General features: G+C 27.0%; 1 protein-coding gene across 1 annotated transcript; it reads right to left on the bottom strand.

The window, feature by feature from the left end:
- Positions 1-498: 498 nt before the first annotated feature.
- On the bottom strand, positions 499-1,706 carry LOC136091751 (protein FAM200A-like). Its single transcript, XM_065819460.1, has 2 exons — positions 1,614-1,706; positions 499-1,371 (listed from the first exon to the last, which is right to left on the bottom strand). The coding sequence occupies exons 1-2, from the start codon at positions 1,704-1,706 to the stop codon at positions 499-501; spliced, it is 966 nt and encodes a 321-aa protein (XP_065675532.1).
- Positions 1,707-16,001: the final 14,295 nt, after the last annotated feature.

Below are 16,001 nucleotides of genomic sequence, written 5' to 3'. Positions count from 1 at the left end.
TTTTAAGCAACTGTAACAAATGTTTACTAGTTAGATTGGCACGATACTTTGATTTAATAAGTTTCATAGTCAAAAATAAAGATTTGTATGTATATGTTGAACCCAAAATTGAAACAAGTTTTATACTAATGCTTTTTAGTTGAGGATACTTAACTTCAGGAACCAATTTCCAAAAATCTAATAAAGCTAGTGTTTTATGCAGCATTTGAAGATTTTGATTTTCTTGGAGATCTAGTAAATCTATATCAAATTGAGACGTTTCTTCAAGTATATTTTCTGGTATTGGACAACCATCACTAATAATATCAACTAAAAAAGGGTTTACTAAAAATACCAACGATGATTTAAAGGCATACAAATCTTTAAATCTATTTTGAAAGTCTTCGAATAAATTCTGTAGTTTTTCCCGGTATGATTCAATCTTATGAACAACATACTGAATTGAAGGATTAGGATTATGAATCATCTTCTTCTTTTGAGAAAAATGATTAAAAGTTTTTAAGGAAAGATCTTTTTGAAATAGAGAAATTTTTGAAAACGAAATATAGTCTCAGCAAGATCAGATATATTTTTTTCTTTTGCCTGAAGCGACAAATTCAGATTTTGTAAATGTTGCATTACATCAGTTAAAAATAAAAGATCTTGCGAAAAATTCACATTTTCAAAGATTTTAAATGTTTTCTGCTTTTTAGGCAAAAAACATTTAATTAGTTCTAATAGTTCAACAAACCTATAAAGAACGTCACTTCTTGAAAGCCACCTTACAGCGCAGTAAAACAAAAAGTCACTTGGTTTGTTAGCAAGATCCAATTCACTAACAAAATTTTTAAAATATCTGTGATTTTTTGCATTAGATTGAATATAATTTACAATCTCCAGCACTGATTTAATTACAATTGGAAAATTAAAATGTTTTGCTGCTAAATGTTCTCGATGAATCACAAAATGAACTGGGATAAACTCTGGATACGTAGGATCACTATTTAGTAAACCCATAAGCCTAATGTGTTTTCTAACCATTGCTGTTGCACCATCTGTAGCAACACTAACAAGTTTGTTCTTAGGAGCATTGGCTTTCACCAGAACATTGTTCAGGGCTTCCTTTAAATCAATTCCACGAGTTGTGTCTTTTAGCTCTACTAAATCTAGCAACTCTTCTTTCACAAGTACATCTGATGTTACATATCTAACAAATACTGCCATTTGAGGTTTATCTTGAATATCTGTTGATTCATCCAATGCTAAATTGAATGCTTCACAGTTTTTTAACTCATTTAACAAATGCTTTTCAACTTCGATACAAATCTCAAATATTCTTCTTTCAGTTGTATGTTGAGAAACACAAATATTTAAATTAACCTTTGAATTTTGCTATTATTAGGAGCTAAAACTGATATCACATCAAAAATATTTTGTTTTACAAACTCTCCATCGGTGTAAAGATGTTTACTTTTTGTAATGTTCCAAGCTATAATAAAACTTGCTTCTGTTGTAATATTTTATTCTTTGCTGGAAGATAAAATATTCATTTGTTTAACATTACGTGTCTTATTATGAGCTAGTTCAGTATTGCAAATTAAACACATAGGTTTTTTTTCTTTTTTAATAAATACGTATTTTTCTGTCCAATCACCATGAAATGATCTGATTTTTCTTTTCTTACTTTTATTGTGAAGTGCTTTATTGTCACTTTTTGCTATAGTCATTTTTCAAAGAATATGTCATCCGGCTATGTATAATTGAAGGTTTTATTATCAGTAAATCAATGAAACTTTTGAAATAAGCCGCATGCGGCTCGCGAGCCGCTATTTGGCCATCCCTGGTCTAGAATATATAAACTTATAAATAACTGCAACGTCAACTTTAGTTTCATTAATAATAAAAAGTGTAACTTTGGTTTGATTTTTCTTGTATTTTATATTTTCTTATATTTTATATTTTCATATATTTTATATTTTCTTATATTTTATATTTTCTCACATTTTATATTTTCTCACATTTTATATTTTCTTATATTTTATATTTTCTTATATTTTATGTTTACTTATATTTTATATATATATTTTAATATATAAACAAATAAATTAAAAGTTTAAAAAACATGAGTGTACTCGTCGATAAAATACTAATTGCTAAAGACATACCAGATTTTTCATGTGGCGTCACTATCCCAGCGGGCATTTGTTTTTAAAAGTTACTTTCTAAATGTACTTTAAATGTCTTATAAACGTCTTCTAAATATTCTTATGCAAAGAAAGTTTAAAAGACATTTAAAAAACATTTAAAAGACATTTAGAACGTAACTTTCAAAAACAAATGCCGGGAGTGATGGTTATGGCGGGATATTTTTTATTTGATATTGTTCATTCTATGCCATTGGTAAAAATACTTAATTTTATTGAACACCACATTATAACGAATAAAGTTAAACTTTGAAAACAGCAAAACAAATATCAAACGTATGCAAACTTTAAATGTAAATATGTTATAATGTTATTAAAAAAATTGCTGTATTTAAATTTTGCTTTTCTTTAACACACAACTTTTTCTACAAATGGTATATATGTTAATAATTTGAAATGTGGTAACTTTTTACATGTTAATAATTTGAAATGTGGTAACCTTTAATTCGTTTATTACAAAGCAAAGTTTGTTAGAATTCCGCCAATTCTGTAGCAGGAGAAAAAGGAGGGGGTGGGGAGAGAAGGAGGTAGCACATTCCCTGATTTTTTTTTAAAAAAACTCAATTTATACAAGTAGTCAATTTGCGAAAAAAAAGAGAGGGGGAAACCACGTGTCTTCGTAGTCACCACGGTGTTGTTGCCCGCGCAAAAAAAAATATAATGGTTTTTTAAAAAACCGATTTGAGTTTTTAAAAAAACGCAATAGAAGGGATTTTTAAAAAACCGATTTTTTATCGTTTTTCAAAAATCCAAAAATGGTTACAATCTGGCCTCAGTCTATAAAACCGAATTTAGTTTTTTGCTACACCATTTTATTTTAATGTGTAATTAATTTTCAAAATAAATTTTTTTAAATTAGGTTTTTTAAATGACTTCAATTATAATGATCGAATGTTTAATAATAAATTTTTAGATATTTTGTTTTTAAATTTAAAAACCAACATCTTACTTAGGGCTGCTAGTTCGAACATGTTCAAGTTCAAACGTTCAAACTTTACGCAAAAACTTCAACGTTCAAGTTTGAACGTTTTTCACCTAATAGTTCGAACTTTTAAAATTCAAAAAAAGATATGCCTTTTCATTAATTTTTGTAAAAACAGCTGTAATGTAAGTAAAAAATTATAAATTTGGACTTTTTTGTTTTTTATTATTTTGTGTTTGTCTTACAACTTAAAACATATGATTTTCAAATGTAATTGACAAGGGTGAAATTAGGTATGATCTCGTGAAAGGGCTCTCTAACCTTAGATTATTTTCACGTACAAAAAGCAACTGGTTGCAGGATGATACCTTGCATTTTTTTTAAAAAAAACGAGTTAAAAGTCTCAATAAATAAATTAACAGTTTTGTACTTAACTTTACCCTTTTGTTTTCAATTTTAAATAAATAAAAACTATTAAAAAAGATCGAAAAAGTTCGAACTTTTTTCCTAAATAGTTCAAAAGTGTTCGAGTTTGAACTTTCCAAAAAAAGTTCAAACTGGAAGCCCTAATTAGGGGTGAATTTGTTTGCCCAAATCAATGGCAAATGTTTTTTTACAGCTTTTCTGTTTTCGCGCAGCTTTATCGATCTTTATCGAGTTGTTCTCATCATATGTTTTAATAAAACGTTTTCGGTTCTTTAGCTAGATTTGAATCTTTGTTATAATTTCTAATATAGTTGCGATACTTGGCTTTTTTATCGACATTGAGTTTACCTGTCTAGGCTGGAATAATCTAGAAAAAAGATTAATTTGCAAAATTATCTATATTATTTATTTTTATATTTTTCTCAAACTGATTAGCTTGATTTAAAACAACTAGGTTCAACAAATATATCATTTTTATGTACTAAATTCTTTTATTAATTTAATTTTTATTGGTGTTACTGCATTTTAGAACGTCTAATTTGTATTTCTTTTTTAATTGCCTTGTAATATTGCGTGTTGAGGCGTATTTTACTCGTTGCAGCATTTGGAAAAATTCTCCTAAACTTCAGATCTTCTAAATGTGCTAACGCTGGGTAGCCTTATTTTGTTTGAATTTAAAACCCTTTATAATTTAAATTTCAAACGTATATAAACAGTGGTCAAAAGGTAAAAAAGTAACAGCCACTGTTAAACTACTTTTTAATAGGCAAAAAACCGATTCTACCGAAAATGCGAAGGCTCTACGGGTGATGTAATTTTGATTATATTTTTTAAGTTGTAAGACAAACACAAAATAATAAAAAACAAAAAAGTCCAAATTTATAATTTTTTTCTTACATTTCAGCTGTTTTTACAAAAATTAATGAAAAGACATATCTTTTTTTTAAATTTAAAAGTTCGAACTATTAGGTGAAAAACGTTCAAACTTGAACGTTGAAGTTTTTTGCGAAAAGTTCGAACGTTAGAACTTGAACATTTTCAATCTTCAATCAATTCTACTAATTTTCCACAATGACACCAAAAGGATATTTTAATTTGTAAACTATATGTTGTTTGTTTATTTTAAAAAAAATGATTTCTAGAAAATTTATTTCTTCTTTATATCTCATAGACAAATACCTGCACGTTTGACATCTTTTTAAATCATAAAAAGAAATCGGACAAAATAAAGTGAAATGAATAAAATGTTTTAATCTATTTTAATAATACAATAAAATACTTAACAGTAAAGCTTTCTTATGCTTTATTTTGACATCTTAAGATCAATATATTCAATTACAAGGTAATGAGAAATAAATAGAAATGTCAATAAATTGATGCTTTTCAAATTAAACATCCATAAATGTTTGATTTTGGACAAAATAAAGTTACTTTACCCTAACTGCAAAAGCTTAACTTTTTGTAAATTCAACATTAAGTTTTTATTTAAAACAAATAATATTTAGCAGAACATCATCAAATAATAATAAAATAATTTCTTTTCCTCTACTTAATGTTACTCCAAATAAATTACTTTTGAAAATAAATATTTTGATAAACATGTCCATATATAAAACTTGATACCTGTACAATCTAAAATAACACAACAGTTTATTATTATTAGCATTGTATTTTAAAAGCTTGCAGTTTCTGTTAAAAGAAATGTTAATTAAAAAATACTAGTAGATATTGAGTACTGAGTAGTTATATTTTGCTGATCGTAAGCAGTTGTTTCCTGTTTATTTGAAAAAGTAAATAAAATTTAGAGAGGTTACAAAATTTTAGGCAAACTACATCCATAGTTTTGTTTAGGAAGGTTTTTTGAGATCAAATATATTACTTGAGTAAATTACATTTGCACTTAAAAATAAATGCTTTTTGTCACATCTACGTCTTTAAAAATTAGTCTGCGTCACTGAACTTAAAGACAAATGTCTAATTATCATCCTGAAAATAGGCTAAAGGGAAATTTATTGTTTATATTTTACAATGTTAAGTCAAATAGTTTTTTTTGAAAAAAAAAAAAGGTGAGAAAGCATAATATTACTTAAGGGATTAATTTTTAGTCCTGCGTATATAGATAATAAAAATATATAAAGTTGTCACTTTTTTTGCTGAAATTTTTAAAAGTGACAATTTTGATAACCTGCACGAAAGCGTCAGGTGGTCTAAGGAAAAATTCTTTCCAGAGTTTGAAAATATGGTTCAAGTTCAAAAGTTCTGATTATGCAATGTACTTGCATAATCAGAACTTTTTGATTATTTCCAATAATTGCGCACTTAAACGAACAATGGAATAATTAAATTTTAAATGATAGCATGGTAGTAATGATATGAGATCAAAATATCATTAAAAAGTCATACTTTGTAGTGCTTTTGGTCAAATAAATTTCGCATTTTGGCATTGTGAAGTGCTATGAGTAAGTAATTGTAAAAGTTAGATTATTGTTTGCGTTTATTTATAAGTTAGAAAATCTTTTAGAAATGGAATTCAAATATGAAGCAAGAAAAGAATGTTATTAACCTAATTATCTTTCTCAGATTCCTGATAAAAAGAGAAAATTATATAGAGAATGAACCAAAAGATATCGATAAAAATTAAAAGCAAATCCTAATAAAAAAGTAGCTTATTTTGCAAAACTAAGATTTTTAAAAAGTTATGCTTTAAAAATTAGGCTTATAATTCAATCCCAAAAACTGAGCCATCTTTGTAAAACTCTCAGCAAAGAGAAAAATCATTAAAAAAGATTTTAGAAGCAAGCTAAGGTTTTTCCTACTTTTTCAAATAGGTCTGCTTGCAAAGAAAACCAGGTTCTACCTCCAGCATGGTCAAAGTTGTATGGATGTAAATCTGAATGTGATTTTTTAGAGTTTGTAAACTTTTATGATGAAGATGAAGCTTTTCAAAAACCATCTAGCAAAAAACACTTCACTTGGATTCCTTTCTTTGACAGTAAAGAAAACATTATTCCAAAACGTTATTTATATTATACGCTGAAAGAAGCTTTAGAGTTTAAAAATCTTGAAAATTTTATTAAAACAAATTTGAGATAAAAATATTTGAATCAAGTACATCAATTTGCTAAAGGTATGCAGTTGGATCATCTTAATAGGGTATGGCAAATAAGAAAATTTTTTTAAAAAGTTTACGCGTGTTTTCTGTGGCAAAATGAGACACAAGACTGAAATTGTAATATTTTGGATTTTACACTGTTAAAAGGCGCCAACATAATACTTGGTCGACAACTTTAACCCGCCTTACAAATCAACTAAATGAACTAAAAATTCAGCAAGCTTTTTAAAAATTATAAACTTGGATTACTTTAGTAATAAATATCATCAATCACATGAACAAACATTCACATATCATCATTCTTCACAGGACTGAACTGAGTAGTGTATCAATGTTGTTCGAGAGTTTATATCCTGGTTTTATTGTGTTACGAATGGAACATCCTAGTTCGTCAATTGTAAAATGTACTATTTTGATTTTTCCAGAATTAAGTTTTATTTGTCGTTGCTGTTTGATTTCAGGCACTATCGTCAGATGAAGATACAAAATTTCATCGATTCGCTGTTTCCCGTTGAGCAAGTCCAAAACATTGAGAGTTTTTGGAGTTAGGGATAGTTGGGTTATTTTCACTTTTTAAAAAGCTCAAAAATTTTTCTATGTTTTTTAATCTAATTTTTAGACGCCTAATCACCGCTAGTCGACAAGCCTGTTTTACTGTATTTCAATTAAAAACACTTAAACTGTCAATACATTTGACTTCGAAGTATTCTGGTACGAGTAAAAAAAACCAAATACTAAAAGATATGCAAACATTGAAAAGGTTTAAAAGAAGTCTATCAGAACTTATTCAACACATATCAGTAGTGCGTGATAAACTTAATAAACACGCGTTTGTAACAAACAAAAATAAAAGATCAACAATATTTAAAATATTGAAGGAAATTTTGATAAATATTGTTTCTGAAACAGCTGTAATTGACTAGTAACTGAATTGACTGAAAACGCCAAGTGTTGTTACCAAAATGAGCGACTTCCGGCTCATTTTTGTCAAAACTAAATTTCAAATATGACTCTTGTAGTCTGGATCATTGAGTTAAAAATATTTGCGATAGTTTCTGATTTAACTGGTCAAACAAAGCCTTCAGTTATACCGCACATTAACAAAATCCTTCACTTTATTCCTTATATTGTCAAAGAAGTTCATATGTTCAGCAATAATATCACTTCTCAGTTTAAGAATAAAAACCTAATGGCTGCAATGGTTGTGTTTGAAAAGTATTTTAAGAAAAGACCACTAAGAATCTTTGCAAGATCAAATGAGCAGCAGATTATTGGTCAGCATTACAAGAACTGTAAACGTATGTGATTTGTATGCCATAAAGTGATAGAACACGGCAAACAAATTAACTTGAACTCAGTTCAGTTTTAAGTTGTTCAAGAAAAATCAAAATCTATTAATTTTGCATTACTGTTTTACAATTTAATAACAGTGTTGTCCCTATGCTATTTTCACCTGATTTATAGATAATTTATTACAAAATAACGTTGCACTTTAGTTTCGTTACTGAACTGTTTTTTTTGTAAGACAATTAGCATAAAAATTTTGTTGTTTGAGACTTTTTTATGATTGCCTGATGGCTAAATTAATAAATTACAATAATTAAATCTAATTAAGATAATCAGAAGTGAACTTTTAAAAGAAATTTCATTTGAAAATGAATAAAAAGACGCTTTTTACCACGTTGCGTCACTGAACTTAGTTTTTTCTCATGAGTAGAAACTTTTGAAAAAACTAGGGTTGCATGGCACATACTTTAAGGTTTTTAATGTTTTTAAGGTGAATTTAGTAAAGCTGCGATGCTTAAATTTGGTACCAAAAAAGTTTAATAGCTGCTGAATTTGAACATTGTTATCTTGTATCTTTCAAAACAGTAGAATATAGTTTATATTAAGATATAAAAAACGCACGAACTAATGACAATAAAAAAAGGCATGGAAATCTATAGCTCTTGAAAATGTCTGATTTATGGAAAAATTATGGTTTTTATTTTCTTTAATGTAAGATCTCTATCTACTTTACAAAATAAGTTTTTGCTTATAAATTGTATTAAGGAGTTAATGTTTTGCTTATCAATTTTTTATAGGAAATTTTTGAAAAAATGCAAAGTTAGATAATGCATTTTGATATTGAACTAAATATAATTATGTTTGCTTTAAAATATAATTAGAGTTATACGTTTTAAAAAACAACAACGTTTTAATATATAAATAATATTTTCTTATCGGCATCTCTACGTGTTTTACAAACTCTTGGCATGACTTACAATAAATAGTTATCTTATATTATCTGTGACATGACAAATAAAGATGATGTATTGCTTGGAAATATTAAAGCTGCCCAGCAGCTATAATTGTATTAGTTGAAAAGCTTTATAATTTATTTTTAAAAACTTTGAGATCCTCATAAGTTTGAAATCAATCAGTGAACAATAATAGGTAAGTAAAACATATAACACAAAACAAAGAGCCAGTGTTAGTATAGATAGAAGTAGTATGTAAATAACTGGCTAAAAAAACTGTACCACAATAGTATTTAGCATAGAGTCAAGCAGCATACGTGAGATCAAGAAAGGTAGATATGAATAAGGTAACAGCATTATTTCGGGATAATTTTTCAGAATACAATGAATTTCTAGATTAAGTCTGTATATCATCTGAAACAATACAATAGATGCTTACAAACACCTGTTTTTTGTAATGAAAGCATTTGCACATAGTAAATTTGTCCAATTAAAGTTTTGTACGTTGTCTTAAACTAGAACTTTATATTTTTCTAAAAATCATCCAGAAATAATTCAGTTCAGAAATAGTACCTTATTCATATTTAACTTGTTTAAATATTATACACCATTCTTACATCATGTATCATATTCAGTGACCGATATGGAAATTTTTATTAGAGAGGAGGGAGGGGGGGGGGAGTTGAAATAATTTTGTAGTTTTGTAATTTTGTAATTTTGAGTTGAAATAATTTGTACCGCATTGGCTTCAAACGTTTAGCAACGCTCACAAGCTTGCAAAGAGATATGGGTGATCTACACAAGTAATGTACAAGTATTGCAATAACAAAAGGTATCCATATCATTTATATGTTATCAGATGATGTAATTTTGGTAAAAAAAACACCTATCACAACCAATTGGATACTGCAAATACCATTCTTGTTACACGTAGCTACCATCAGCTTTGCTACTTGTCATCAAAATGTGAAAAAATATTTATTTAATATACCTTTCAATATCCTTTAAAAAACAGACACAGTTTTCCTTTTCAAATTGTTTTTTATACAGTTTTTTTGTAGTTTTTTTTATTTTGTAAATAACATATAAAAGTAAAAAGATAATCAATTCACTAAACTGTTAGAGATTGTGTGTCTAATCTTAAAAACTGTTATGTTAGAGATTATGTGTCTAATCTTAAAAAGATCACAATATTGTGTTGCCTTATCAAACATCAGTTACTTCCTCAACTGATCGTAAAGCCAAATAATAGTTCTTCGGAATGTATAATAGCTAGATACATTAGTATACATTTAATCTTTAAAAAAATCAAAAATCAAAGTTTTTTTTATCAATCCGATTTAATTATAGCTATAGTTGTCAATGTTTTTTTTTAATAATATTATTCAATGTATTTTGAATTAAATTAAAACTAAATTGATATTAAATTAAGCTATATTGTCTTGTATTAAGTGAAACTTTTTTTTAAAATTTCAGACTTTTCTAACTTATGCCTTTCAATATTTTTGTCAACTTTCAGAAAAATTAGTAATTTAGGGTAGGATTGTTCGCCATAAACAAAAACTTACGAAAATTTCGCAATTTTCGTAAGTTTTTGTTTACGGCGAATGTTCCATATTTCAAGTTGCTATTGCGGAAGTTGTACTTGCGCAAATTCATCTTCCGTAACGTATTATACGAAAAAAATAAATAATATTAATTTCTTAATAACCATTTACGAAAAGAAACTTGCGAAACAAATCATTTCGAAAGAATACTTGCGAGACAGTTCCTTACGGAAGGAGCGTTTTGGAATGTGCACTTGCAAAATAGGCTCGTAAGCATTCATTAAACTGTTATACAAAAAAGTGTTATTACTTATTATTTAAATAAAATAATGTTGCTAATTGATTCTTCAATATTTTATACATACATATATATATGTATATATATATATATATATATTTATATATATATATATATATATATATATATATATATATATATATATATATATATATATATATATATATATGTATATATATATATATATATATATATATATATATATATATATATATATATATTATATATATATATATATATATATATATATATATATATACAGCGACCTAGAAAGGTTTAGAAAGACGCAGGAGGATTGGGGAGGGGGGGCTGAAACAGAAACTAAGGAGGCCTAACGCTTCCTCGGCAATATGTCTCTATGCAAGTGTTTATGTATATTTATATTTATCAAGTACCGACTTTGGTTAACTTCCGACTCGGTTGTTTATTGCCTTTTGCTAAGCAGAAACAGAGGTTTACTATTTATAATCTCATTTGTAAAAACTTGAAATATTTGGTTCCATTTCAAATTTTAGTTGAAGTTTAAGTGATGTTTAACCGTTGTCAGTTCTTACCGGACCTTGCAATTAATTTATCACTACCTCTCAGACGAGCCACAGCTCTGAATCTTTCAGCGTTTGTATAGTCCTGGTGAGCTTCTATGTTAAAATTTTTTCCAGGGGCGAAGACTTGGGAAAGGGTCGCATAGTACGTGCTCATTTTTTTCTACAAAATCTTGTAACTAATTTCATACTGCTCTCCGAAATAGCTAGAGCTTTAAAACTTTTAGCAGTTGTATAGTTCCAATAACTTTGGGATGTTGAAAATCAAAGGATTTTTCAGGGTCAACGGTACAAAGGGCAACAATTGCCTTTTCCACCTTCCCACCCTACCACCCTGAATTTATTTATTTATTTATTAAGGAAAACATTTAAGAAAATATCATTGATGCGTTAAATCCAGGATGTGTTTAAAATTTTTTTCAATATACTTGTTGTTATTGAGTTAATAAAAGTAACATATAACAGAGTACCTCAAAAATAAAAAAATTGAAACTGACTAAACATAAAATTATACTATTTGAAAACAAGTAAGAGCTATTTTTAGGCATTTTATTATATAATAAAGTTTTAGCATTCATCACTTAAGTTAGGTCTTTTTTTGATTTCAACAAAGGAATTGTTTCCCGATTTCGCAATTGCATTCGTATGTTAACGTTGTTCAAGTTATCTTTATTATTTAATTCTTATTAACTAAATGACATTCTAAAAAGTAAATTTTATAAAAGTCTTGATTCTTTTATAGAAATTTAAAACTGAAACTTATCAATATCATATAAAAAATTAGTATTTTAGTTACTTAGTAATTATACGTATTTGATTCATAAAAGGTAATTAAATTTATTTATTATACTGCGTTTCGAAGTTTTTTTCGTTTCGAAAAGAAATTTTGTTTTTTATTATTATTTTAAAAATTAAAACCTCAAAATGTTCATATGTTGCATTACTGAAAATAGAATTTTATTATAAACATTTTGGTATATAAAAATTTTATTTTTCACAATTATATTCGTTTGACTAACAAAATTTTTTTATAGACTTCGACACGTCGTTTAGCGAAAGAGCGCGTTTCGCAAGTGCGACTTCCGTAAGCACAACTTTCGTATGTAGCTAAATAGTTTTATTTCGTAATTCAACTTGCAAAAGGCTAGATTTCGTTAGTAGCATTTGCGAAATGAACATTGACGGGTTTTTTGTTTCGTAAAATTCGGTACGAAAAAAAAAAAAAATTCCTGATTCTCAATATCCTTTCAAAGGAATTTTATTTTTCCGGAATTGTACGAAATATTCCGGTTAACAACTCTAATTTAGGGTGCATTTTTTTTGTATGTCTCTGACATGTTTAATTAATTTTAAATATTTAACTCTGACACATGAAGTGAATAAAAAGATTTCTTGTATCAGTGTTAGACAATAAATTTGTATTTAACTTAACATAAATATAAAAAATTAATTAATACAATTGCATTATTTAATTTGCTATATTTAATTTAAGAATGAAGTTAAAAAGTTTTTAAATTTGACCAGTTTTAAAACCCTGATTGTTTTAAATTTATTTCCCAAGACAAAAAAAAATATACTTTGTTTTAGAGTGTATTGACCACACTCTAAAAAAACTGATTTTTTTTTCATACTCAAGAAGACCTAAAATTTTTTTTAATTTTGGTCCCTGTTATAAATGGCTTGAAACTTGCTTGAAGCATTTCTGATTCTTGTGCACTACAAAACCGAAGAGTTCTTTATAACATTATTTGTAAAGTCATAACATAGTTTATAGAGTTAGAGGAATATTTTTCTGATTAATTGTATTTTTTTAAGCTATGTTGTTAACAAACTCAAGTATTTGCTTAATGACAGCATGAATTTTAAGCGTAATTAAATTTTGGAGGGCTTTGTAATATCTCTCAAAAGAAGGTCTACGATTTCTTCAGAAAGAACTTAGAACAATTCAAAACATCCATGTGTTACCGCATGGAATGTTTAAACTCCGCAATAAGCATTCCACTTTCAAACTGAACTTTGGGGTTGTAAGGCAATTATTTTCAAAGGCAAACAGTTTATAAGAAAAATCTTTATTGGTTTTTATTGATTTCTCCTTAAAACAATGATCATCTATAAATAGTAAGTTTGAACACTTAGTAGCTTTCACAAAACAGGAGTTGCATTGACTAAAGAAAGTTATTATATAATCAAGTAGCTCGTCGGTCTCTAATTCTATGATTCAAATGCAATCCCAAGATTAGTAAATAATTTACTGCAAGAAATTTTATTTCTTTTTATAAACACTGAAAGCTTTCTGATAACTAATGGTATAAAATTTCTGATTATTAGCGGTGTTAAATTTAATCACACAAAATATCCTAAGCAGCACTGACATTATTTAGTTTCAAAAACCAATTTTAGAATTTTTACACCATTGACAGGAATATGTTAATGGAGGTAAACTTAATCCCAAGAAAACACTTGTCAGTTTCATGACCGCTCCTAGAATGAGAACAACACATTCGAGAACGAGAAACTTTGTTACTCGTTCTCGAATGTGAATACTCGTAACTGAGACACTATGCTTGTTCTGTTCGGTTATTCAGTATAATTATACAAACCATTTGAGATCCACTGCCTCTATCAATATCTGATTTAATGTTATATTTACTTGTTGGAAGATCACCTTATTCCACAAAATGTTCATCCAATTCAACAACGTCATTGGAAAAAATTACTGAGCAGTGAGCATTCTACTTTGTTTATCGCCTAAAAAAATATATCAAACTCTACAGCTGTAGAAATGTAGATAGATTTAATTGCTTTTTCATGTTGACTTTTTACCAACTTTTTAACAACCACAGAAAATCTGTTAACAAAATTAAACTAAATTCTTCTTTTTTATATTTTAGAAATAAAATTAAGATGTGCTTTTAATTTTACAAAATTGCCGCGTAATTTGCTGTTCAACTCTTAAATCCAATTCCTTGTTTGCTGAAACTTTTAATAAATTTAGTGTTTATCTCAAAAGTCCTTGCTTCTCGTCCGGTCAACTCTCTGTTGTATGTTCAAGAACAAGATAGTTTAATAGCTTATTTTTAAAAATTGATGAACGTTTATTACCTGGTATATCATTTAACATATGCTACACAAAAAATATTGTATTTACAACTGTATTTATGTATAAATAATTATTATTTTACTATTAAACGTTTTTCTATAAATAATTTATCAAAACCGATATTGTTACTGGAAATCAGTTGTTGTTACCAAAAACCCAGTTATTACAGGGTATCTGATTTTAAACAATTTTGAAAATATAAGTCACAAAACATTACAAAAAAGGGTTGTTATGCTTTTATAATATAGCAAACCTGGTCATATTTATCAGCTTTAAAAAATAACGATCAAATGGTTTGATCACTTTTTTTTAAAAGCTGATAAATTTGTATTACAAGATAGGGTTAGGACTATTGTAATTGTAATGAAAACAATAACAGTAATAATATTTATTGTTATTGTATTAACTTAATTTAGAAACAATAACAATACCTGTGATTTACAACTATTGCTTTTCTGTAATACAATAACAATAAATATTATATTGCAACTCATCTTTATAAAACAACAACAATATCTGAAAAAAATATGCATTGTAATGACCCACTACAATAACAACAAATATTGTATTGTAATTCGTCTTTGTAATACAATAACAATATATTGTTATTGTAATAAAAGACATTAACATTTTTATTTAAGAAGAATTATTATGTTTAACTGTTTGTGTTACTAAAGTTAATTTTCATATATATTTTAAGTTCCTTAGCAGCATTAAAATCAAGAGGAAAAAATAAAAGGGCTGAATAAAATAATTTATGAATGTTATTTTTCATAATAGTAAGGCTATCATCAGACAGGCAATATTTTGCGGCTATTTAGAGCTTAGAAATACATAACAAGATAGGTGATGCGAAATCTTAATATGTAAAAAATAAAATTTGCAATATATTGCAAATCTGTAAATGAAAAATAACGGTAATAATAGTAAGTTCGTCAGAGATGAAATACGTTCAAATACGTTTAAATAAATTAAAATACGTAAGCTTTTTTACTTTAATGTAAAGTAATACACTACAATAGTTATTGTAATTTTATTTCATCAACACAATACAATACTATAGTTCTCGAATTTTATTGTATTGTTAGAAAAAAAACAATACAATACTTATTGTAATTGTTTTTCATCATAGCAATACAATATCAAAATAAATTTTTTTTATTGTTTCTTTAATATTACAATACAATATTTTTGTATTGTCATGTGTAATTGGATTTAATTTTCACAAAAATAATTACAATAGTCCTAACCCTTTTACAAGATATGTCATTAAACAAATATTACACAAACAAGAATGCATTTGTAAATTTTCTCAATTTATATATTTGTTTTTTTAATTTATATATTAATTTATACAAATATTTCTATTTGCCATATGATGTGGTAATGTTTTTCATTTATTATGTGTTTATATGCGTCAAGGTTATTTGGGTTTATATTTTGTAAGTGTTTATCTGTCATAAATGTGGAAAGATCAGTTATATATAAAGTGTTTCTATGTGTGTTATATTTTTTTTAATTTTTTTATTATTTGCCTTTCCCATGGCCGTGACGGCCATTACAGTCTAGGAGGCTACTTTTGCGGTGACAACCCTCTCTCAACTCTATAACTCCGAAACGCGATCATCGAC

Source organism: Hydra vulgaris, chromosome 15, assembly GCF_038396675.1.
Source record: "Hydra vulgaris chromosome 15, alternate assembly HydraT2T_AEP".
NCBI lineage: Eukaryota > Metazoa > Cnidaria > Hydrozoa > Anthoathecata > Hydridae > Hydra > Hydra vulgaris.
The sequence above is the reverse complement of the archived record's forward strand: the minus strand, read 5'-3'. Positions and strand labels throughout refer to the sequence as shown.